The sequence below is a fragment of the Cryptomeria japonica genome, chromosome 1 (assembly GCF_030272615.1).
Source record: "Cryptomeria japonica chromosome 1, Sugi_1.0, whole genome shotgun sequence".
NCBI classification, from domain to species: domain Eukaryota; kingdom Viridiplantae; phylum Streptophyta; class Pinopsida; order Cupressales; family Cupressaceae; genus Cryptomeria; species Cryptomeria japonica.
Window position 1 is genome coordinate 570,068,198 of NC_081405.1, and position 25,659 is coordinate 570,093,856.

At 34.6% G+C, this 25,659-nt stretch overlaps 1 protein-coding gene across 1 annotated transcript; it reads right to left on the reverse strand.

Moving 5' to 3' along the window:
- Positions 1 to 23,815: 23,815 nt before the first annotated feature.
- Positions 23,816 to 24,364, reverse strand: LOC131039761 (uncharacterized). The gene has a single exon (XM_057972595.1). It carries the CDS (start codon positions 24,362 to 24,364, stop codon positions 23,816 to 23,818), a length of 549 nt encoding a protein of 182 aa, XP_057828578.1.
- Between the last annotated feature and the right edge of the window lie 1,295 nt (positions 24,365 to 25,659).

A 25,659-nucleotide genomic window follows, 5' to 3' on the forward strand; every position in this document is an offset into this window, starting at 1 on the left:
GCAAACCAATTCAAAAGGACAATGTTACATGTTATGCATGTAATAAGGTTGGACATATTGCTAAATTTTGTAGAAGCAAAAATTTGCCGGTTGGTAATGGAGGATCAAATGAGAAAGGGAAAGAAAAGATTAATGAAATCTGGCAAGATCATACCCAAAGATGGGTCAAAAAGACCGAAGAAAAATCTACAGATGGTATTTCACCAGTTACTTATCCGACAGAAGAGGTTTCTCTTGCATCAGTAGGAAGCTCATCTGATAACTGAAGTAGATGCCCTAGGGGTAGGAAAAATTCATGAAGATGTTTTATATGCCCCAGGAAGAGGTTTTGGAAGATGTTCCAGACATTGGAGATGCTTATCCAACATGGATATGTTTTGTTTGAGATCTGGTATCTTTCACTAAAATTGATTGATGTTAATGAAAGATTAGGGTTTTTTTGGAGGATAAAAGGTTGAATCTACTTCATTTTTTATCTTCTTGCATTGAGAGCGATTCGGAGCGATTAAAGATGATTTAGTGCGATAAGATATTTTCTTAAGCAATTTCATTGGCAATTGGAAGAGGTCTTTAGGTTTTTTCACCGAAAGTAATTCACAGGTATTTATCTTTTATCATGGAAGCAATATCATCATCTGTACCTATCTTTGTTTCAAATCCAACTGTAGTTGAGGTCAAGGACCGTCCTAGGCTTATTTTCAAGTGATATCTGCATGTGGCTGCCCTAGAAGATTCAGTTGGCACTTTTTCTCATGTCCTAGAAGGAGTTGTGTATGTCAAAGATGTAAGAGATTACATCCATTGTCACATTGAGGATTTGGGAATGTAAGATATCAAGAGTATGTACATGAATGAGCTAATGGGAGATTTTGGAAAGATTAAGCCTAAGTACAAACACATCGAGGATTTAGGGTTTACTGGCATTCTAGACATTTCACAATTTGAAGATTGAATCATTAGGTAAGTTTTGAGGAGGGTGCATGGAGATTTTACCTAGTTAGATAGACCATATAAGATTACAAAGGAGGCCATCAGGGCAATCACCAGTTTACCACAGGTTGGACAACGTCTGGATAGGAATATTTCTAATGATCATGTCAACAAGATTACTAGTGCAACATCGGACAAGAGATCTATGAGAATAAGTAATATCACTGATACAAATATTAGATTCGGTAGCATGGTCATCGGGTATAAGGTAACACAATCAAACTGACACAATTTTGTTTCTAGCTCCTGCATTTTTCATAGCTTACAAGATGATGAGAGAAAATGAGAAACTGGATCTATGTGGTTGGATGTTAGATGAAATGTTGATAAACCTAGGAAAGATTAAAGGAGAAAAGAAAGGGACTTTCCGATATGGTAACCTAATTGTCTGTTTAATTCTATTTTTCATGAATGAGACTCTCGATTTTGGGAAGAGACAACGAGAATTTGATATCCTAGTAGGGAGGCAACTAAAATAGTCAATTGCTAAATTAGGCAGTAAAAAAGATGACAAAGTATGGGGTTATTTTAAGGTATTCTAGAAGACTATGCAATCTAGAGAAAGGATTCCTAATCACATTGTTGTGAAATACTCAACTGACATATGTTTTATGGTGAAGAAAGATGAAACACTCATGGAAGCAGTCAAACCCTGAAAGATCTAGATTCAAGAGATGGGCTATGAAGTGGATACACAGATTTTAGATGCTTATGAAAAGATGTTTATTGACGCACATGTTGATGAAGCTGAGAAGCCCTATGGTACTGCTAAGCAGAAGACACAAGAGGTTGAAAGTGAGTTCAACCAGAAGAAAAGAGAGAAGCAGGAAGGTAAGGCAAGTAAGTTTGTACAAAAGGTTTCACAGGACATCAAAGAATTAATTGATGTTGTCCCTGAGAAAGGGAGGAAGATTAAAGAATCATAAGTATTCATTATGTCTATTACAACAGAGTCTACATCTAAGGATGACACACCCATGGCTTATAAAAGCGTTATAAGGAAGAACATAGAAGAAACCAAGGTAGAGGTTAAGAAGCAACCGGTTAGGAAAGTTACATTTAAGTTACCAACACAGAAGAAAGAACCAAAAGAAACACCTTCAACCCCATCCGGTACTGGTAGAAGGAAGAAGAAGGGAGACATTGATCTAGTAATTGAATCTGGTAATGTAACTATCACTCTACCAAACAATTGTGCAGAGTTAGTTAATAAGATTACTAATGATGGTATGTTAAACAACATGTAGTTTTATTATGAATATTTAGAGGATGATGACCAAAGAGAAATAGAGGAAGCAATATTGTTATATTTGGATATTTATGAGAAAGCCTTGATAGAAATTGAAGACCAAATACCAGTAGAATTGTATGATATGTTAGATGCTAGGAGACTGCCAGCAATGCAAATAAACAAGCATATTAAGATACAAGAGTAGTTATTTGTTTGTGTTTCTATTGCTCTAGATAGGACACTTGAGGTTGTAGATAGAAAAATCTTTAACAACAAACATAAACTAATCAGTCTTATGTTAGGAAGAGTAAATGAGATAATCAAGGAGACCCAGAAGGCATGACTTAAGTTCTTTGAAGAGAACCGTGGTTTTTATACTTCATCGAAATAAAAAATAGATACTACTGACATCCTGGTTGAAGGAAACAGAAAGGGTATTATGGGTACTTCATCCTTAATTTTTAAAAACATTAAGAGAGTGGAAATTAAGCCCCTAGTAGATACAAATGTACAGGAAAATGTAGAGTTACCAAAAAATACAGAGAGTGTAAAGGTTGATAATGTAAAAGATACTAATGTTGAGGATAACACTCCTCCATATATAGATGTATAGGTTGAGGCTACAGTTCCTAGAGAGGAACCAACAGGTACTGAGATTGCACCAAGTGGTGAAGCCATTAGCACAAGTGAGGAAGCTATAGAGGTTAGAAAATAAAAGGAGAAGAAAGGAGAATCTGGTAGGGAACCAATAGTGAGTCCATCATTGTTCAAATTTGACACCTTGTAGGTTGAAAAGAAAAACATAACTGAGATGAGCTCTACTGAACTCACGATGATGACTGCACAAAAATTGATGAAGGAGGGATCTATAGATAAAGGGATTATTGATTAGTCTATCACTATTTTACATAGACTAGTCCTAGAGTGCAGGTTTGATAGAGAAGTGAGCCCATCCGGCAAGCTTAAGACAATTACTGAGCATATTTCAAAGGATTTTCAATCCTTGCAATAGATATCAAACCGACAAGAACTAGAGAGGTTCATACAGGCAAATAGAGCTACATTTGATCAAGTAATTGAGTCTAAGAGGAAGAAGATTGATGAAAAGTTAAAATTGATAGATAATTCTTTAAAGCAATCTACAAATATTTACAGAGTATGTTGTAACATATGTTTTTACATTTAATTTCGATAAGAAGATTAAGGAATCTCAAGAGAAAAATGCAAGTATAGCCAATTCTTTTGACGGATTGAATTTGTTAACTACATCCATTGATGGTCAGATTTTGGTTTTGGAAGCCCAAATTTCTTTTCTTAAGAAAAAAAAAATTCATAAGAAGAGCTAGAAGTCTTAGAGGTTCAGTGAGTCCCCGGTTGGATTCACTCAGTGTACATAAGGAGTGTATGAATATGATTGGTAAGCCCACACCAGTAGAGTTAAGTAAGAAAGAGTCATTTGCTCATATGCTAAATGGACTTGTATCTATTTCTGGCACTTTCCAATCTAGTTGGGATACTTATCTAGAGCTTTTGGAGAAGGCTTATCTAGAAATTTTCAAATTTGTTAAGCTCCGGTAAGGTATTTTTGGTATATTCATTGTACAATATTTTCATTCTTCATCCCAGTTTTGGATTTTTGGTATTATTTTTGGAATTTTGATGGCATTGATGTAAAAGGGGTACTGATATAGATGTGAAAAAGAAAAAGGGAGTTGTATACATTAGGGTGAGACATGGAGATATGGAGATATGGAGTGTTTTCTATTGATGAATATTTAGCTCAGGGGGAGCAGGATTAGGATTAAACTGACAGATGACACCATGATCATTTTTCACATGAGTGTTGCCATCAATTCCAAAGGGGGATATTGTTGGTAATTGACACTCAATTGGTTGGTTTCACTATGTTATCATTGATAGCAACATGGTCTCTTTTTATGGCTTCATGTTTTGGTTTAGTTGTATACCAGCAAGCATTTCATAGACACTTCACCGACACCGATAGGAAGGAAGGATTTCTTTGGTTACTGACAGTGAAAACCGAAATGGTTTAGAATAAGGTTATCAGTATTAGAGGCCGACATCTCTTGGATCCAGCATTGGCAATTGTTTTTGATATTCATGTATTTATGTTATCTAGCCAACATGTATATTGTCATTGTAATTATCTTTGTAAGCTAACATAAGGCATGATAAATTTTATAGGGTATATAGGTCAATTAAATTAGATCATTTTGATATATGTGGATGATAATAAAGATGTGAATATGGATGGATAGATGATGTGAAATATATGAGAGATTATGTATGAGAGGATATTTTTGTAAAGGGTTATTCTGGTAAAGGGTTTAGGGTTTCAGACTGGAACAATATTCTGGCATAGAAGATGTTATCTTAGTAGTTCACTCATTTCTCTGGATTGTAGTCTAGATTTATATGTAGTCAGTGAGGATCCTTTTGTGATTGAGTAGTGTGTTCTAGGCTGTAAGCTTTCCTGCAAGTGCAGTCCCCTATATTTTGTAATATCTCCTCATAAGGCCAGTGGATTGATATTGTGAGTCACAAATCCCACTTTGTTTTTTCCTCTTTGAGGTTTTCCACATATAGTTCTATATGTTATGGTATCCATTTATGTGATTGTCTTATTGGTTGCTTTACTTCTTTCAATTCTTTATATACCGGTATACCAGTTGGTGTATGCATGTTTTAATAAGGTTAAAATTGATCATTCTAGTAAAACACTGATTCACCCCCCCTCTCTATGTTTTTGGATTCCAACAATCCTCACATAGTATTTTTATCCTGGAATTTCCTAGAATGATCAATTTTGGTATAAAAATGATTCTAACCTACAAACACAAAGACAAAAAAATTGTTATGGTTTTTGAGGTATTTTCCTTATTTAAACTCCTATTTTGGTTTTTTGATCTCTGCACACAACCAAAAGGAAAAAGATAAATAAAATGTTTTCAATCCTAGTTGTTGATTAAGGTAAATAGGTATTACAGGGACCCAAAACCCAAAAGTTCTACAATAACCATAAAATAAGCATTAAAGTCCAAAACCAACAGCGAAAGCTAAACGAACTTAGTCCAAGCCCACAAAATAGCCTACAAAATAAAAACAATTAAGACGAGAGAAAACAAAGACCTACTGATAAGAATGTTCTAACTCTGCCTTCTTCTAAATAACTTTCTTGTTGATAGCCTCCAACTAGTCCATGATAAATTGGGAGTTGCCTTTCTCCTAGTTCTTGCTCTTGGTACGGGTACACGGACCAGTCGTAGTATGGAAATGAGAAATCTGACCACCTAAACCCTTTACTTTCTTTTTCTTCTTGGAATCTGAAGGAGTCACACCGACAATGGGATCAACCGTGCAATCCGCAATCACATTATTGACCCTCATCAAACCTTCTAAACTATTATTCATGGTGGCCTTGCTGATGTCAACTAGATTTTTCAGACCACCTTTGATTTCTTCAACACTCACCTCCAAATTCCATATTCTACTTTCATGATTCAATTTCAACTTGTCCACATCCTCGATAGCTTTTTCGATCAATTGGAGGATTTTCTTAGTTTTATTGGGTCTAGGGTTGTTCGTAAAAGTATCTACAATACCCTTTATACCCTCTTTTAGGACTTCAATCTCCATGCCCATCTTCCGGAGACAATCCATCTGACTGTTGGCCACAAGGGAAATGCAATCATCCAAATATGGGTCAATGACAACCCTCCCCTGTTTCCCAAGATCAATTTCATTGGGGATTTCAATATTAATCTCTTGTTCACTATCTATGTCTGCCTCCGCCTTTCTAGATTTGGGCTTCTTTGATTTGGGAGAGACAAAGTCAACAGGCTTGGACCCCATTTTTTTGTATTTACTAGCGGCCCACCTAGGGTATTTTTTACGTCTGCTACTACCTATCCCAGGGGTAATATTTTGAATGGGGCCCTCACTAGTAGGCAAACAATACTCAGGATGTCAAACAATTCTTGATCTTGCTAGTCCCTGGCAAGCCCGCTATCTTCCCCTTCTGAATCCATGTCATAAACCACCAAAACCTCTAGTTCGGAAGAAGAAACATGAGTTTTCATAATAGGGGATGGATTGACTTCACTGGCCTTAGCATAATCCATAATGAGATAGATAAGGCCCTCATGGAGGACTGGGTTATCCACATTCCCAGCATGTTTCTCCAGACTATGCTTTAAGGAAGAAAGAAGATAAAATGGAATGGAGATTTTCCTATCATGCCTAAAGTGATTCAAAATGACAAAGTGATAGAATAAAATACTTGCATAACAACCATCAAGATTGATGTATCTCATGATAACCTCTGCCACATCGGGCCAAGGCATTTGAAGATCCTTCTAGTTGTAGCCACCATCGACAATCTTCTGAACCCTACTCCGCTCCTTCAACTTGTCGAAGAAAGTGGATATAGCTTCATTTGTAGATTTCCTTTCTCTATGTAGTGTCATAAAATTGTGACCCTTGCAATTTGAAACCAAATTAGGGTCTTCACATTGGTGATTTGAATCCCCAAACCTAATTGGAGACCCGAGAGTTGCTCATCCCCAGAAACTACACTTTTTCTACCCTCCACACTTCCTGAAGTTGCTTCCTATCCCGAGATAAGGGCAAGATAAGGGCGTGGCGCCCCTATCTCCCCTAGGAGAGGGTCGTGGTGCCCCTGTCCTCCTAGAATAGGGGTGTGGCACCCCTATCCCTACCCTATTTTGGCCCCCCCTCTGTCCTATCTTTGCATTGGTTTTTGCACTTAAAGCGAGAAAATTTTCCCTGTGTCGGCCTATGATGAAAAATCTGTCGATTAACCCTAATTGAAAACTATATAAGTCACATTTTCCCTCCCATTTTCATAAGTTGGATAAAGTGGGACTACATGAGATCTTGCATTCAAGCATTCAAGACCATTCAAGCATTCAAGCATTCCTTTGAATCATTGAGCATTCTCAAGTCTCCCTTAAAGGCTAGGTGTTGCATTCAAGTCAAGGATTCAACCATTGAAGAGGATATCCCTTTCAATATTCAACTCCATACAAGCAAATCTACCTACATTTCTATCTATAACTTCTCTTGAGGTGAATTACATTTCAGTCTTTCATTTGCATTTACTTGGAATTACTTTCTTTCATCATTTGGCTAATTCAAAAATTGGGGTTTGATCTAAAGGAAAACCCCCAATCCCAACCCCTTTTCCTCTCTTTTATCTGTTTAGGTTGCAAGTGCCCAACTATATTTACAGACTTGGACTCCATTTACAGAAGCAGAAAAAACCCTTTTCGTTTCACAGATTTTTTGAAGGACCGTGTGCACTTTCAGCACAATCCCAATAACTTTTCCTCAAATTCACAAGGCAACTTCGTCTCGACATATTATAGCCATATCCAGGTGCACAAATTCATCTCACGCTTGCACTTCAAGTTTAAATTATTTCTTTGCTACTTTTACTCTTAGTCTCAAAACACATAATTCAACCATTTTCCATTCTAAAAGAGGGGTTAGCTTGTCATTTTCACACCATTATCAATATATTTTAGTATTCAATCTTTTCCCTAAGAGATTGGATATAGTGAATTCCCCCCTCTTTTAAATGTAATATGGATAAAGTGTTTGAAGGGAAATTTGCAATGAAACTTTCATCTATCCTTAGAGGGAAGAAAAGATTTCCTCTTGATCTCTCCATCATTCACTTTTCTCCACATCACATTTTGGTGAACCCGACGTCTTGCATGCTTTATCTTGAAAAATCATTGCATATTTTTCATTTACAAGTTTAATTTTTTTGCAAAATTAGTAGTTAATTCATTCAAAACCCTAGTTTTTAAAATTGAACTTGTGTCTTGTAAAAATTGCTTGTTATTCTCTTAGATTTGAAAATTGCTTTGTTTGTCAAATTTAATTTCTTCATTGCCCAAATCAATTTGAAAATCGAATTCACAAAAATTAGAGGTTAATTGTCAAAACACTAATTTTTTAAAAATCATCTTGAAATTGTGCAAAAATTGCATTTTCATTTAATTTTCAGATTGTGACCGCTTTCAGACTTATCCTCTTTCCTAAAATTCAAATTTTCAAGTTCCCTCCTTTTTCAAAATTTAAAATTTCAAAAATTAAGTGGTTAGGTCCTAAAACCCTAATTTTTAAATTTAATTGGGTTTTGTACAAATTTCAATCAATTTTAGTTTTCTAAACATTTTTCAAGGTGTCCCTATCCATTATGTTTGACCCTTTTCAAATTTGCAATTCAATTCCTCTTTTTTTCTCAAAACCCTAATAGGGTCCTATTTTCACATTAAAACCTTCATTTCTCCTATCTAGAGATCATGAAATCCACCAATTTTGGGGGGTTGGCTTTAAAATCATCGTAACTTTCATCCCTGAAAAATTTTGAAATTTTTTTGTCAGACCGTTTGCACTTTCAACACGTTCCTCGACATTTTACCTAAAATTTTGAGAGACTATTGTGACCATATTAAATAGCTTAAATCCATAAAATTGGCTGATTTTGTCAATTATTGATCCCTCTAAAATAAAAAATACCTTCAAAATTCAACATTTCAAATTTCAAGAAAATTTTAAAAAATTGAGTGGTTCATTATAATCTACCTTGATTTTAAAAATTTTGATTTTGTCAATTCTAAAATTAAGAGGTATTCAATTGGCCCTAATTTTAAATTCTAATTTCCTTTCATTTATCATAAAATTATTTTTGGAAATTGTGTCATTTTCTACTTTCAACAAAGTTCAAATTGTTTAATCATTATTTTCTCAAATTTTACATTATTCAATTCTTGTATACTTTGTTCCTATAATTCAAATTTTCAAATTTTCCCTCTAGTGCATGAGTTTCACCACTATTAGTCCTACCTACACTATCCCCATTAGACAAAGCATTAGAATTAAGGGTTGGCATGATTTAATTACCGAAGAGATGAAGCATAATTTGGGTGACTTCTTTAATGAGGATAATGCTAATTCTTCCCATCCTAATCATGCCCCTATCTATCCAATTGATGAATACCATGATGAACAAGAAGAAGCTTTGAGTAGATTTTTGATAGATCAACTTTCAAAATTGAACAATCAATTTGATAACTTTCAATAATGGATGTCCTCAGAATACCCCAATAGCGAAACTCTTCCATTAATTGAAGGCCTTAAATGCATGATTCAAAGTGATAAGAATGGAATTGATATATTGTGTGGCATTGCTCATATTGATGATTCTAATGTCATGCCTATAAAGAGTATTGGAATTTGCATGAAGATTACATTATTAATATGCTATGTTGTCATTAATGTCAATTAAACCGGTAATGATATTGTTGATATTGTTGTAATATTGTTACTGTAATCGGTAGGAAGAATTTGTGAGAAGAACCAGTAACTGGGGTAATGGTATAAACCTTATCTATTGATGTAATCGGTAAACCCTACCTCTTGTTTTTGATAAACCCTAACCGATTACATTTGGCGAATTGGTTATATTGGTCTATGATTTGATGATGAGCGATATTGATGATGACACGCATAATTATTGTATGAAGACAATTCCAATAGATTTTAGCGAGTTATTGTAACGGTGTTTGTTTAGGGAATGAGAAAATGTATTGCATCTAATGCAAAGGGTGTGATGAGTTACTAAGTTCAATGAAGCAATGATCAAAGACCGATCAAGGTTTTCTTGATTGATGTGCAGAGATTGTTATGTAATCCAATGGTCATACTTGAACTGAATTTGTTTGTAATCTTGATGAGAGTTAGGTTTTTTTTATGTTACCAACCTGACTGATTTGTATTTAAGGTCGATGAAGTTGTTTAGTTTTTGAGAGTTGGCAAAGAGATAGACACAGTTTAGTTGAGTGTCTGGTTGCCAAACCGGATGATGTATCTATAGTTTGAGTAAAGGCAGATAGGAGCATGAAATGGATCTGATTAGGCAAGTGTAGTGCTATTCAGATAGCTCAGCAAACTCCTGTTGTTTTCTAACAATTACAATAGAATTGAAATCCCCTAACCGAGTAAGCTCTAACAATCTTGGTGCTATTCAAATCCTCTAACAAGGTAGTCCATTAGATTGGATTTTCAAATCCTCTACCGAGGTTACACATTGCTTCTAACAAGGCATTTGTAGTCAATCCCTTAACTGGGTGATTCCTAATAGGGTTAGTTCTTAACAAGAATTTTTGTAAAGATTTAATAGGCTAGGCTCCTAATAGGGAAAACTTTAGAAGAGTTTAAATAGTTATCTTGTGAGTCTCATCTCACCATGGTTTTTACCTATTTGCGTTTCCACGTCAAAAGTATTTGTGTCAAGTGGTGAATGTTTTTGTGGTTATGTTTTCATGATTGTTTTACTTAACTACTTAACTATTTTTTATAAGTCATGATAACCGAAAGCATTGAGATATGAAGAAGTTATTTACTGTAAATTTGTTGTAACAGACAAACGGTTTATCTTATGAGTTTTTATCTTGACGGAGTTATTATTCTAAGTTTACTTTGAGAGATTGATTGGTTAAGTTTAATATCAGTTTTTCTATCTATTGATTCAGCCCCCCCCCCTCTCAGTAGTTGACCAGATACTTATTCTTTCATCATACCATCAGTTGGTATCAAAGAAATTCAGGTCCTCTAAGGTCTAAGCCTAACAACTTGAGGTAAAGATCTATTGATCATGATGAGAAAGGAAGGTCGAAAGTTTAATAGAGAGAAATACAGGATATGGAGTGACAAAATGAAAATTTATATCAAGACTCTGGGAAATCAATATTGGGAACATGTCGATACTATGTATGTTGCACCTACTAGGATGTTGACTCATGATCAAAAGAAAGAGCAACAAGAAAATCATCAAGCATTGGAGGCTATTATCAGTTCTTTATCTGATGCAGAGTATGTAGATGTTCATGGTCTTGAAACTGCATATGAGGTATGGAAAAAACTTGAAGAGATTTATAACGGTGATGAACATGTTAAGATTGCTAAAGAGGAGAGTCTAAGAGGAAATTTTAATGACATGCGGATGGCTGAAGTTGAGAATATCTAGCAGTATGGTCAAAGGATAAAAGAGATAGTCAATGAAATTAAGAGTGTAGGAGGAAAAGTGGAAGATTCCATAGTGATCAGTAAGGTACTGAGAACCCTTCTACCATTCTACTCTATCAGAGTTGCAGCTATTCAAGAGCTGAAGTCTATTGATAAAACTAAGGTAACTCTTGACTCCATCATTGGCAAGCTTACTGGTTTTGAATGAAATGGTTATGATGGTGGTGTACATAAATATGATTCTACATTTAGAGCTTATGTTTCTAACCCATCTATGAGGAAAAGTAGAGATACCAGTCACAGTTATGAATCCAGATGCAGTAGAGAAGCTAATGATGAAGACAGTTTAGTTGAGCTTAAAGCATTGTTGGCCAAGCAGTTGCCTAGAGGTACAGGTAAATATAGAGGTAAATTACCTTTGAAATGTTTTGCATGCAACAAGATTGGACACATTGCTACTAATTGTCCTAATGGTGATAATGAGCACAAACAAGAGAAATTCAAGAAGTACAAGGGTAAAGGCAAAAGAGATTGTCTTATGGTTGTTGATGGTGGTATCATTGATTAGGAATCTGATGGTGATGCTAATTAAGACATTGTGTCTATATCCATTAAAGAAGAGATGTCAGACTAGAAGGCATTATTATCTAGGAAGGATAACTCTAATGATTGGATCATTGATAGTGGTTATTCACATTACATGACCAGTGATCGAAGAAAATTTATTTCTCTGAAGGAATTTGATGGCGAATTTGTAAGATTTGGTAATGACTCGCCCTGCATGGTTAAAGGTAAGGGAACTATTTCTCTTAATGGAAAGAGTAGGTCAGATGATGTCTACTAGGTTGAAGGTCAAAAGCACAATCTTTTGAGTGTGGCACAACTCAATGACAAAGGATACCCATTGGAATTTAAAAATGGTATGTGCAAGATCAATGACAATAAAGGTGAACTGATTGCAACTAGGAAGCAAACTAAAGGTAACTTGTTTCATCTTTATCCTAATGTCAGCAACTATTTAATTGCAAATATAGATGATAGTTGGCTTTGGCATAGGATATTTTGTCATATAAAATTTGATAACATTGTTAAAGTGAGTAAGTCCAAGATAGTGAGAGATTTGCCTCAGTTAGACAAACTGGTTAATGCTCTGTGCAAAAGAATGTCAGTTGGGAAAGATGACATCCTCAACTTTCAGGAGAAAATATTTTTCAGCGGAACATTTGTTAGATTTGGTTCACACAGATCTTTGTGGACCAATAAGAACAAAAAGTATTCAAGGTGACAGATATTTCATGATCTTCACTGATGATTTCTCAAGGATGATGTGGGTCACATTCTTGAAGGATAAGACTGAAGCTTTTGGTAAGTTCAAGGCATTCATGGCCTTAGCTAAGAAAGAGAGAGATAAGAAGATAAAGTGTTTGAGGAAAGATCAGGGTGGTGAATTTACTTCTGAGGAATTCATTAGGTATTGTGAAGGAAATGGTATCAAGTGACAACTTTCTACACCAAGGACACCACAGCAGAATGGTATCGCAAAGAGAAACAACTGGTCAGTTGTTGAAGCTGCTAGGACGATGTTAATACAAGGAGGTGTAGCGAAAACTTTCTAGAGAGAAGCTATAAACACAATTGTCTACACTATGAACCGGATTCTGGTAGAGAGAGGAAAGGACAAGACTCCTTATTAATGTTGGTATGGTAGATCACCCGATGTTAGTTATTTCCGAATATTTGGAAGCAAATATTTTATTAAGAGAGATGATTATATTAACAAATTTGAGGCTAAAAGGGATGAAGGTATATTTCTTGGCTATTCCATGAAGAGTAAGGCCTACAAGTGTTTTAACAACTAGACATAGAGAATTGTTGTGAGTGTTGATGTTTGAGTGAATGAATTTCCTGAAGACTCAGAGGAAACTAGTTCAAAGAAAAAGGATGAAGATCCTTGTATTTTGTTTTTGGAACTAGAAACTATGAAATCTAAAACCGGCAAAGAAAATATTGATGTACCAGTCCAACCAGAATAGATAAATTTAGAAGAAGATGATGATAATGAAGAAGCTGAACCTAAAGATAATGATCATGTTATTCAAAGATATGTGAGACTAAATCACAATCCTGACCAAATTATTGGGGATAAGGATGTTGGAGTACTAACCAGAAGAAGAATCAGAGAAAATTCTTGCATGATCTCCACTATTGAACCAAGAACTGCTAAGGGAGCATTTGGTGATGATCATTAGGTTAAAGTTATGGAGGAGAAATTAGATCAAATTGAGAAGAGAAACACATGGACCCTGGTACCCCGACTAGTAAATAAAAATGTGATGGGAACTAAGTGGGTTTTCAGGAACAAGTTGAATGAAGATGGTGTTGTAGTTCACAATAAAGATAGGCTAGTTTGTAAAGGTTATGCACAAGAAGAATGAGAAGACTATGGTGAGACTTTTGCACCAATGGCAAGACTAGAAGTGTCATAACTTTACTTTCATTTGTAGCACACAAGAAATTCAAGGTATACCAGATGAATGTTAAGTCGGCGTTTTTGAATGGATACTTGAAGAAGAATTTTACATTGAGCAGCCAAATCATTATGCACTAACTAATAAGAAATACATGGTATGCAGATTGCATAAAGCTTTATATGTATTAAATAAGGCACCTAGAGCATGGTATGAAAGGCTTCATACACCTCTAATTAAGATAGGCTTTCTAAGAATCAGTGATGATAGTAACATATATCTCAAATCTGAAGGAGATAAAATACTACTCAGCAAAGTATTAGTTGATGATATCATATTTGGAGGTAATGATAACATGAGAAACAGTTTTGCAGATGAAATAAAAAATGAGTTTGAAATGTCTTTAGTGGGCGAAATAAAAATTTCATAGGCTTGCAAATACAACAAATAAAGAATGGTATTTTCATCACATAGTCTAAGTATGTGAAAGAGGTCTTAAAGATATTTGGCATGAGTGACTGTAAACCAGTTGGGACACCTATGGTTACAGGTTGTAAGTTGTCTAAGGAAGATGAGTCCAAATCTGTTGATGAGAAGGAATACAGGTCAATGATTGGAAAATTGTACTATGTTGTTCACAGCAGATTGGACATAGCTCATGCAGTTGACATAGTTGCTAGATTTCAGAAGAATCCTAAGGAAACACATCTGATAGCAACCAAAAGAATTTTTAGATACTTGAAAGGTATTATTGATTATGGGTTATGCTATCGATATGGAGTAAATTTTGACTTGAAGGTGTACACAGATGCATCTTACATGAATTGCACATAGGCTATATGGATGAGGCACATTTTGGAAGGTTTTAAGATGAAGATTTGAGAACCTACAAATATTTTATGTCATAACACAAGTGCCATAAATATTTCCAAAAACCCTATTTTGCACGCACGAACAAAGCATATTGAATTGAAGTATCATTTATTGAGGGAAAAAGTTTAGTGTAAATATGTTATCTTGGAGCATGTTTCTACCAAAGAGCAGCTTGCAGATATTTCTACTAAACCTCTGCCTAAGACAACTTTTGAATATCTTCAAAGTCAGTTAGGGGTTGTCCCTCTTCATAAAGTCAGTTAAGTATGATGTAGATTACATTAGTCTCAGAACTACTTCCAAAATTTTATAGGAGGATTGGTGAAGTGGATGTATTCAACAAGGGGAGCATCAAGTTGCAGATTGTTGATGATGCACAGTGAAATTTGACATTTCTGTCAAAGGGGGAGAAGAATTATGTGATTATGGGAAAGAGAACCAGCAAAAAGCTAAAGACACAGTCAGCATGGTGAATACTTGGTAACATAAACCAAGACTCCTATTCACAATCATGCAGTAATCAATGATATTGATATTCATATTCTCATGAATGCCAAAGGGGGAGATTGTTAGCATTTTCATGAAGATTGTATTAATGATATGTTATGCTGTCATTGATATCAATTAAACCAGTAATAATATTGTTGAATTTATTGTAATATTGTTTCTATAACCGCTAGGAATAATTTGTGAGGAGAACTAGTAACCGATGTAACAATGTAAACCTTATCTATTGATGTAACTAGTAAACCCTACCTATTGTTTTTTATAAACCCTAACCGATTACGTTTGGTGATATGTTATATTGGTTTATGATCTAATGATGAGAGGTAATGATGATGAGATGCATGATTATTATATGAAGACAATTCCAAGAGATTTTGGAGAGTTGTTTTAATGGTTTTTGTCTAGGGAATGAGCAAATGTATTGCATCTAATGTAAAGCATGTGATGAGTTACTATGTTCAATGAAGTGGCAATGAAGAAGTGATCAAGGTTTTCTTGATTAATTTATAGAGATTGCTATGTAATCCAACGATCATACTTGAACTAAATTTGTTTTTAATCTTGATGAGAGTTAGGTTTTTGTTGTGTTACCGACCTGATTGATTTATATTTAAGGTCGATGAAGTTGTTTAGTTTTAGAGAGTTGGCAAAGAGATAGAAACAGTTCAGTTGAGTGTGTGGTTGTGGAACTGGATGATGTATCTGCACTTTGAGTAAAGGTAGATAGGAGCATGAAATGGATCTGATCAAGCAAGTGTAGTACTATTTAGATAGATCAGCAAATTCCTGTTGTTTTCTAACAATTACAGCAGAATTGAAATCCCCTAACTAGGTAAGCTCTAACAAGCTTGGTGCTATACAAATCCTCTAACAAGGTAGTCCATTAGATTGGATTTTCAAATCCTCTACCGACGTTAGTCCTTACAGGGTATTGCTTCGAACAAGGCATTTGTAGTCAATCCCTTAACCGGGTGATTCCTAACAGGATCAGTTCTTAACAAGACTTTTTGTAAAGCTTTACTAGGCTAGGCTCCTAACACGGTGAACTTCAAAAGACTTCAGATGGTTATCTTGTGAGTCTCATCTCACTGTGGTTTTTACCTATTTGGGTTTCCACATCAAAAATATTTTTGTCAAGTGGTGAATGTTTTTGTGGTTATGTTTTCATGATTTTTTTACTTTACTACTTGACTATTTTTGATAAGTCATGATAACTGGAAGCATTGAGATATGAAGAAGTTGTTTATTGTTAATTTGTTGTAAGCCATAATCGGTTTATCTTATGGGTTTTTATCTTAACAGCGTTATTATTCTAAGTTTATTTTGAGAGATTGATTGGTGAAGTTTAATATCATTTTTTCTATCGACTAATTCACCTCCCCCATCTCTTAGTAGTTGACCAGATACTTATTCTTTCATCATACCATCAAAGAGTTGTGCTGAAAACCTAGGTTATTCACAACCTTTAACACAAATCAATTCTCCTATTCCTTTGACTACTCCTATGACTAGTGTTCCTACTTCTACCTCAAACATCATGGCTACTTAAACTAAAATGTCATTCCTACAACAAATAGTCATGGGGAAATTCCCTTTTCTTCATTTAATCCTCCATCTTTACCTATGTCTTCAATAATTATTTGTATTATCCCTCAACCAATGAATCTGACACAAGGGGCCAATTCTTTCAATAACTTTATTCCTCCTTTGAGTGCCCATTTTCCTACTCAATAATCACCTATGCCTACTTAACCACCTTCTCAATCAACTATGTCTAACATAAATTCTTCTACCGAAGCAAACATTAACAATCTTGCTCAAACTATGTCCTCCTTACAACAACAAATTGCTTCCATGAGTTAATCCAAGCTTATTATGCCCACATATGATGTTGCGAGCCCACTTTCCCTTGATATTGTTAAATTCGTGCCACCTAAGCATGTTGAGGTCCCTCAATTGGAACTCTATAATGGAAAAGGTGACCCTCTAATGCATGGTAAAACATTTGAAACCTTGTGTATTGATTTTTCTTATGATCAAAGATTGCTTGCAAAACTGTTGACAAGAACACTAAGAGATAAGGCTTTATAATGGTATTTCTCTTTGCCTTCTTATTCTATCACTTCTTTTCAACAATTAGCAAATTATTTCATTCAACAATTTCAAAACAACATTGGTCCTACAATCACTTTGACTGATTTAATGCATTGTAAACAAGGTGTTAAAGAAAAAGTGACTGATTTCATTGGTAGATATAAGCATTTGTGTGCTCAAATTTCTTTTCGTATACCTGATAATGATATTCAAAGAATTTTCATTTCTAATTTGCAAAAAGATATTAGGGAAAAGATTATTTTTTCTGAGTTTACTTCCTTTCCGCAGTTGTGCCCAACACTGCACAATTATCAATTGGTTGTGAGTCAAATGGAGTAATCTACTCCTATGGATCCAAGTGATAAGGGGGAGAGTGTTCAACAACCATTTGAGAAGTTCAAACCAACAAAAATCTTAATCAATTTCAATGATACAATTAACAACAACAACGTGAATGCTACAATAGGTGCACCTCCTATTTCTAAATTCTTTAAAAGAGAAAGATAATTTACTCCTTTGAATGAATCTTTACATAGTATTATGTCTCAGTTGTTACAAAGAAATGTTATCAAACTTCCTCCTATAAAAATACTTGGTCCTTCTAAGCTTGCATCCCCTTATTTTGATAGCAATTCCTTTTGTCAATTTCATCGTCAGCTTGGTCATGATACTGAGAAATGTTTTGCATTGTAAAGTAAGATTCAAGATTTGATTTGTAATAATACTATATTTGTGGTAGGTGTGAATGATAAGGGAAACAAATCAGTAGCTCCTCCTAATCAAAATCTTAATATTTTTATTAATCCTTTGCCTTCTCATAACTCTAATGTGAATGAGACTGAACATACCTCTTTCTCTCCCTTTGATCTTACTACCACAGCTCCAAATTTAGTGAATATGGTAGACAAATATGCGATGCCTGAGAAACCTTGTATTACATTTGACCCTAGTGAGACCATTAAAGCACCCGATGGCCCTTTATACATAGTTGCGAAGGTTAAGGACATACCTTGCCGTGGTTCTCTTGTTGATCCCTCTTGAATGGTTAATGTCATCACTGAGGAATATCTTCTCACTTTACAATTTCATAAACCAATCTATAATGACACTAATGTGGTTGTGAAGTTATTTGATTGATTCTCTTATCCTACCATTGGTTCTATCACTCTTCCTATTGAAGTTCACACTAAATCTATGGATGTCAACTTTGTTATCATTCCTTCTTCTGAGCAATTTCGTGTGAAGTTGTGCTTCCCTTGGCTATCTTCCATGGAGGCTATTGCTTCTCCTATTCATAAGTGTTTGAAATTTACCCAGAATGGACAAATCATAACTATTAGCCACAATTTATTTCGACTATCCGAAAGAAGCCTAAGTGTTCCTATTGATTTCTTTTGGCCTAGGGAATTTCAATCTCCTCTACAAAGGAGCGATGCTCCTTTCCAATCTTATAAAAAATGGAAGAAAGATATGATCTTATCCTTGAGTAAACCTAGATCTCCAACAATATATATCCCCATCCTTCTTGAAGGTAAAATCCTTCCCCTAATGGATAGGACTAATCTTCCTCCTAGGGAAGATCCTCAACATATTCCTATGGATGTAACTATGCCTTCTCCTAAGAAGAACACCAATATTTTTTTTAAGGTTAGACCTGTAGCACCTCCCCATGATGGACCCGATCTCCATCCTACACCTAATATATTCCTCCCTTATATGGCTCAGTTCCACATCCTTGCTCTTATAAAGAGAAGAGGCCTACCTCTTCTCTTGTGCCTAAAAGATCTCAACCTAAACCTTCAACTATTAAACAGGATCTACTATTCCTCCTTTAACAAATATTCCTCCTTCTTCCCAGCTTTCTGCTAAGACTCAATGAAATTATTGTGCGAGAGACCGCCGACGAAGGCGTCATACTCGATCTTGTGAAGATGTTCCTCAAACTATTCAATCTCCCAATACTCTAATATTTGACATGATTCCCTTTTCTCCTAAGCAATATGTTGAACCTACATCTCCAAATCATAAATTGCAAAAAACATGTGATGGTTTTACTCGTATTCATGTTCGTACTCCACTCTCTATAAATATACATGAAGAATTGAGTGAAAATGTTACTCAGGATGGAAATACAACTCCTAATTCTTCTGATAGTCACTATGAATATGTTTTTGTGGACAAGGATTTATCAACTAAATTTTCAAAAACCCTAATCCTAGCTTCTAGAATCAAACAAAGTGACTTAGCCCATGAGCATAGTCCTTGTTTGGATCTTGTGTAGCTCCATCTATTGTGCTCGATGTCACTCCTTTGGCATGTTTCTTGCATTCCCAAAATAGTGATCAACAAGATCAGGAGGCGGATGTCATGCTAGATTAGCAATATTAGTACTGCAGATCTTCTCCTTCTCCCCTCTCTTGGTCTTTTGTGACTATTCTTCTATGTGGATCCTTATTCCTCTATCTTTCCCTTAATGTCTACTTGAGGATGATGCAAAGTATTGAGATCTCTTTTTGTTTCTTTCATGGTGACTCGAAAGACATCCTCTGTGCCTTTTCTTCCAAGGTAGTGTCCTTTTTGTGGGGAATGATGATTATTATATACACATATACATATATGATATACATGAGTTATCATACAACATATTGACCCTAAGCAAAGTGAAACTACCTCATGTTTTGTGTTCATTATCATTGGGTTTATTCCTCGAATGGGGGCTAAATCCTTACGATAATGTGGTCCTTTTCTTTTCTCTCTATTGAGTGTATCCTACCTTAAATAAATCGCTCCCGATAAGGCATGCACAATCGCTTTAAAGTGGGAGAATACACTCTGCTCACATTTTCCTTCTTGATACTTAGAGTTATTTAGTGAACTCAACTTTTTTTTATAATTTTGGTATATTTTTCTGACTCATAGTGAGAGGAACCTTGCTACTTGTAGTCATGGTTTTCCCTTCTTGATCTTCCCTTTTACTTTGTCAATCAATGTCATAAGATCCTTAGTCCATTAGGAGCTTGGTCATCTTGGCTCCTTGATGTGTAGAAGTCTTTTAATCTTGTTTCCTTGTACTTTATCTGCAATATCAACATACACTTATACTCCCGCTAAAGTGGGGGCTAAATGTAGAGTCATAATATTGTGACCCTTGCAATTGGCGACCACATTAGGGTCTTCACGTTCATGATTTGAAACCCCAATCCTGATCGGAGACCCGAGACTTGCTCATCCCCAAAAAATGCACATTTTCTACTCTCTGCAATGCCTAAACCTGCTTTGTGTCCTAGGATAAGGGTAGGATAGGGGTTTGGTGCCCCTGTCCTTGCCCTATTTTGGGGCCCCCTATGTCCTATCTTTGCACCTAAAGCAGGAAAATTTTCCATGTGTCGGCCTATGATGAAAAATCAATCGATTAACCCTAATTGATGAATATATATAAGTCACATTTTCCCTCCCATTTGCATAAGTTGGATAAAGGGGGAATACATGAGATCTTGCATTCAAGAATTCAAGATAATTAAAGCATTAAAGCATTCCTTTTGAGCATTGAGCATTGTCAAGTCTCCCTTCAAGGCTAGGTGTTGTATTCAAGTCAAGGATTCAACCATTGAAGAGGAGATCCCTTTCAACATTCAATTCCATACAAGCAAGTCTACCTACATTTCTATCTACAATCTCTCTTGACGTGAATTATATTTCAGTCTTTCATTTACATTTACTTGCAAGTACTTTCTTTCATCATTATGTTAATTCCAAAACCGGGGTTTGACCTAAAGGAAAACCCCCAATCCCAACCCCTTTTCCTCTCTTTTCTATGTGTAGGTTGTAGGTGTGCAACTATATTTGTAGATTTAGATTCCATTTATAGAGGTAGAAAAACCCTTTTCATTTTATGGATTTTTCGGAGGACCATGTGCACTTTCAGCACAGTCCTGACAACTTTTCCTTAAATTCACAGGGCAGTTTCATCTTGACATATTATAGGCAGATCCACTAGGTGCACAAATTCATCTCATGCTTGTATTTCAAGTTATAATCAGTTCTTTGCTACTTTTGCACTTAGTCTCAAAATGCATAATTCAACCATTTTCCATTGTGAAAGAGGGGTTAGCTTCTCATTTTCACACCATTATCACTCCATTTAGTATTCAATCTCTTCCCTAAGAGATTAGATCTAGTTAATTCCCCCCTCTTTTAAATGTAATGTGGATAAAGTGTTTGAAGGAAAATCCGCACTGAAACTTTCATCTCTCCTGAGAGGGAAGAAACGTCTTCCTCTTCATCTCTCCATCATTCACTTTTCCCCACATCACACTCTATAGAACTTCCTTCCCTCCATCACCATGCTAGTAATTTCAGTGATAAAGTCTTCATCAATCCTAAATTCTGTGCCATAGACCTTAAGGATACCATTATCCCATCTGCTCACAAATTCTTTACTGGCGCTTGGCGAATTCCCCTTCAACCTTTTCATATATGGCACCAAGCCTCCATCCAAAATCTCATTCCAAACTATAGAATTCCTTTTCCATTTTTCAAAAGAGGTGGGCTACATCCTATTCTTATGACCTCCCATGAAATGCACAATTCTGATAGAGCCAGAGAGCACACCCAAAACACTTAGCAGCAAACCTAACCAGAAACAAACAAAGCCTCTAGAATAGCAAGAGTTGGGAGTCATGAAAGCTTCCACCAGAAAAAATTATCCTAATGACATTCAGTCAGTATGAATTGGTAATGAGTGGTCGATTAATTCGACATCCCTTCTAGTCATCTCGCATAGGTTTCTCAAGAAACTTTCTATTTCCGTCGACCATTTTGACTCCACGTAATTGGGGCTAAAGTTGGTAGTGGCCCAGTCTTTCTCAGCGCGGGGGATAGTAGTCTGTCCTACTAGAGCCATATTTACGAGGAACATTTATTTCCTTCCCTATATGTGTGCGAAGCTTTAAAGTCATCTAGGTTGACAATCATGATATGACAATCTTCGATCAAATGCCTAATTATCCAGCTTGACTCCTCGTGTCTATTAATGCATTTGATTATGTTCATTGAATCACTTTCCAACCAAACATGATTAAACCCTTCTCTAACTGCCATCTGCAAACAAATGTAAGCCCCATATGCCTCAACATAGTGGTTTGTCTAGGTTCCCAATAGGATCCCCACCGCTGAGACAAGCTTACCATTGTGATTCCTAGCAAGTCCCCCACAACTAGTCAGCCCAGGATAAATCCTAGTTGTATTAAGGATTAAAATGGATTTTTATACTGATATTAACGTTAGTCTACATAAAGATCCACCATTGTATTTAAATAAAATTAAATATAAGAATAAATGCATTTATTTATGTATGAAAGAGATTCTCATGTGATACTTGGAGATAGAATAGGAGCAAATAATAGTGTTACCAGCAAGCAAGTCTTATCTCAAAAAATATGTTAGAAGAATATAGAGTTTTCTTGAAAACAATTTTAAAAGTCCTTGAGAATGGCAAGGAGAAGGATCCCTTTTTAGTCAAATGAGAGACAAGAGGAATTACTTGTTTACATGTTAGAATACACATGATAAATGAGCCATGCCAAAAGTATGCTTTTAAATTTTAAAATTTTATAGGTTGGTATTGAGTCATATAGACATCTTTATGTCACACTCCCATCATAGAGAGTTGTGATGAAATTAAGAATGCAATATGGTAACATCTTATATTCTGTAAATACAAGATATAATATTTCATATATAAATATTGGAATTTATCATTATGTCATGGATTAAGGTGCATTAAAAATGTAAAATTCTTCAACTATGCAATTTTCATCACTATTATCCTAATCAATTAAATTTCATTTATGTCCAAGCTCCTTGAGGAGCATGAAAACTCCATATTTATCTACTATATAATTTCTTAAATGCCTTTTATGAGCCATCTTTTTCCTACATTCATTTATCATCCACACATTCACCTTCTTGAGGTATTACTATAACTCCCTCTTCATCTTCATAATCCGCATGAAAACCGCCATGTTCCACCACTTCTCTAGCAACCCTCTAAGTCATCCATTCCAAGGTTTAAGAAAAAAAAAATTCGCCTACTTATAACCCATAAATAATAAATAATATAATATAATTCAAAATTGAAATTGTATTCTTCTTTAATTTCATTGTATAAGTTGTACAAAATACTTATTCTCCTATTTGGTGAATTAGTTTTGGTAATAACATTCTTTGATTTTGTAATGCGCATAAGGATAACCTTCTTGATTCACTTTTTATTTAATTGATTTATTATCTTTAAACCTTTATCGCCTCTATTAAATTCTATCTCCATGTAAAAGTAAAATTGATCTGCATAATTTAATAATCTCATTTTTAAATCAATAACAATCATTTCATAAATTATTATCTTTCAAATATCTTATTAAATGAATGTTTAGTATTTATATAATATAATCTTCATTAAAACTAAATATAAATATTTAGCATTTAATTAAATTTATATATACATCAATTCAAATATTTTATATTAATCCTAACTCACAAATGTAAAATAATTGTTTAACATTGCTGTATTTAGCTAATTTTCCTTAAAGAATGGCGTGGTACAGATGGGACAAGTATTGTGATCCTCAAGCCATGGCCAAATACACTGAGAATGAAATATGTGTCGGATCATACAAGGAATTTCTCGAACCTCTTCTCCCAAAATAAAATCATCCCTACAAACTCCACAGAAAAGCCCATCATCAACATGAAAATTTGAAACTGTTACGATGGGCAGTCCTTCTACCAATTCTTTCGCCTTCCTTTCATTCTCCATTATCTTGACGATCTTTTTCCGAAGAGAATCGAAGGTATTGAAGACCCCACGTAACCACCGAATATCAGCAGGGAGTCGATCCTCATGAACTTCAATCAGGAGAAATTCAGAATATAATGAATCGTGACGGCTATTAAGGTGTTGCAGACAATGAGGCAGAGTTTCACGTTCCATAAAACAATTTGCTTGCATGAATATGTTGGTGGCTTCGATACGTAAATCCCCCATGCGGGATTCTAGGCTTGTGCACCAGTCGGCAAGTTCCTTCTCCCTGCAACCCATCTGCTTCTCCTCCTGCATTTGCATTTCTTCACTTCACTATTGCTTAGCTAATTAAAGGTGAAAAGATATTCAATTTTGTATGCGAATTTGTGGAATGCATTGCTGTCATCTAGCAATATGTAGTGAATGAAGCGTCAGGAATAGTTTCTTCTGGCGACTCCTCAAAACAGGCCAGCCGTTGATCCAAATGGTACCTAATTTAGGCATCAGTTTTCACCGCTGCTGTTTATAAAAAGCCTATGAATTTATTATTAATCATTATTTTAAACCAAAATTCTTAAACTTAACTGATTTATTTTTAGATGACATAAGCGGAAAATAATATGATCTATAACTGATTGCGGAGAATAATATAATCTATAACTGATTCTCAATTTGGTATGCTAATTTATGGGATGTCTTGCAGACATCTAAGGATATACAGTAATTTTTTGTAATTGTAAGTTAATAAGTTGAATATAATCTTTGAATTCGACCAAAATTAGATTTTAATTAATTGGGTTAAGAAAATTAATATAGTATAATCTCTGAATTGGATTTTAGGGAAAAAAATCATGACCGAAATGAAACTGGTTTTATGTGCTTAGGGTTTGTAGCCTTTAAAAAAAACTTAGGGTTCCGAGTTTATTAATTTTTTAATGTTGTGTTTATTATTATACTTTTTTAACTTTGTAGAAAATGAATTCAAGGTCAAATGTGTTTAACGTGACTAACATTCCGAGTTTTGCATTAACTTCCTTTATTTTAGTTGTCGAGTGTGATTTAAGGGAAATTTAGCTGCGTGTTAAGGGTATTTAATTTTGCAAATTAAGATTCAGTAAATTTTATGAGTATTATGTTTGAATGAAAAAAATTGTTATTGAATTATAAAATTATATGTTTAAATTAAGAAATTGTTGAATAATTTATTTGTAATTAATAAGGATAAAAATTTGGTGAAAATATAATTTATATTGTTATCAATAAATAAGGTAAGGTTAAGGTTAATATTGTGCTTAGATTGATTTTGAATAATGTTTAAATTTTAAAAACTAAAAAGTATTATATTTATATATAAATGAATTCATTTAAGATAAATAAATGAATTCATTTAAGAATAGTTTAAGATTTTTTTTTTGAAATAATGAAGAATAAATAGTTTAAGATTTGAAATAATGAAGAATAAATAGTTTAAGATTTGAAATAATGAAGATTACATTGAAGATAAATTTAAGTTGTAGTAAATAAAATAATTGTTAATTAAATAAAATAATAATAATAAAAAAAAATTATGCTAATAATTTTTTAAAATATATTTATATCATTACAATTCATCACTT

Bases quoted from the DNA above. Each gene is read 5' to 3' on its own strand.
- LOC131039761 (XM_057972595.1), bottom strand. From the start codon at position 24,364: ATGCAAATGCAGGAGGAGAAGCAGATGGGTTGCAGGGAGAAGGAACTT.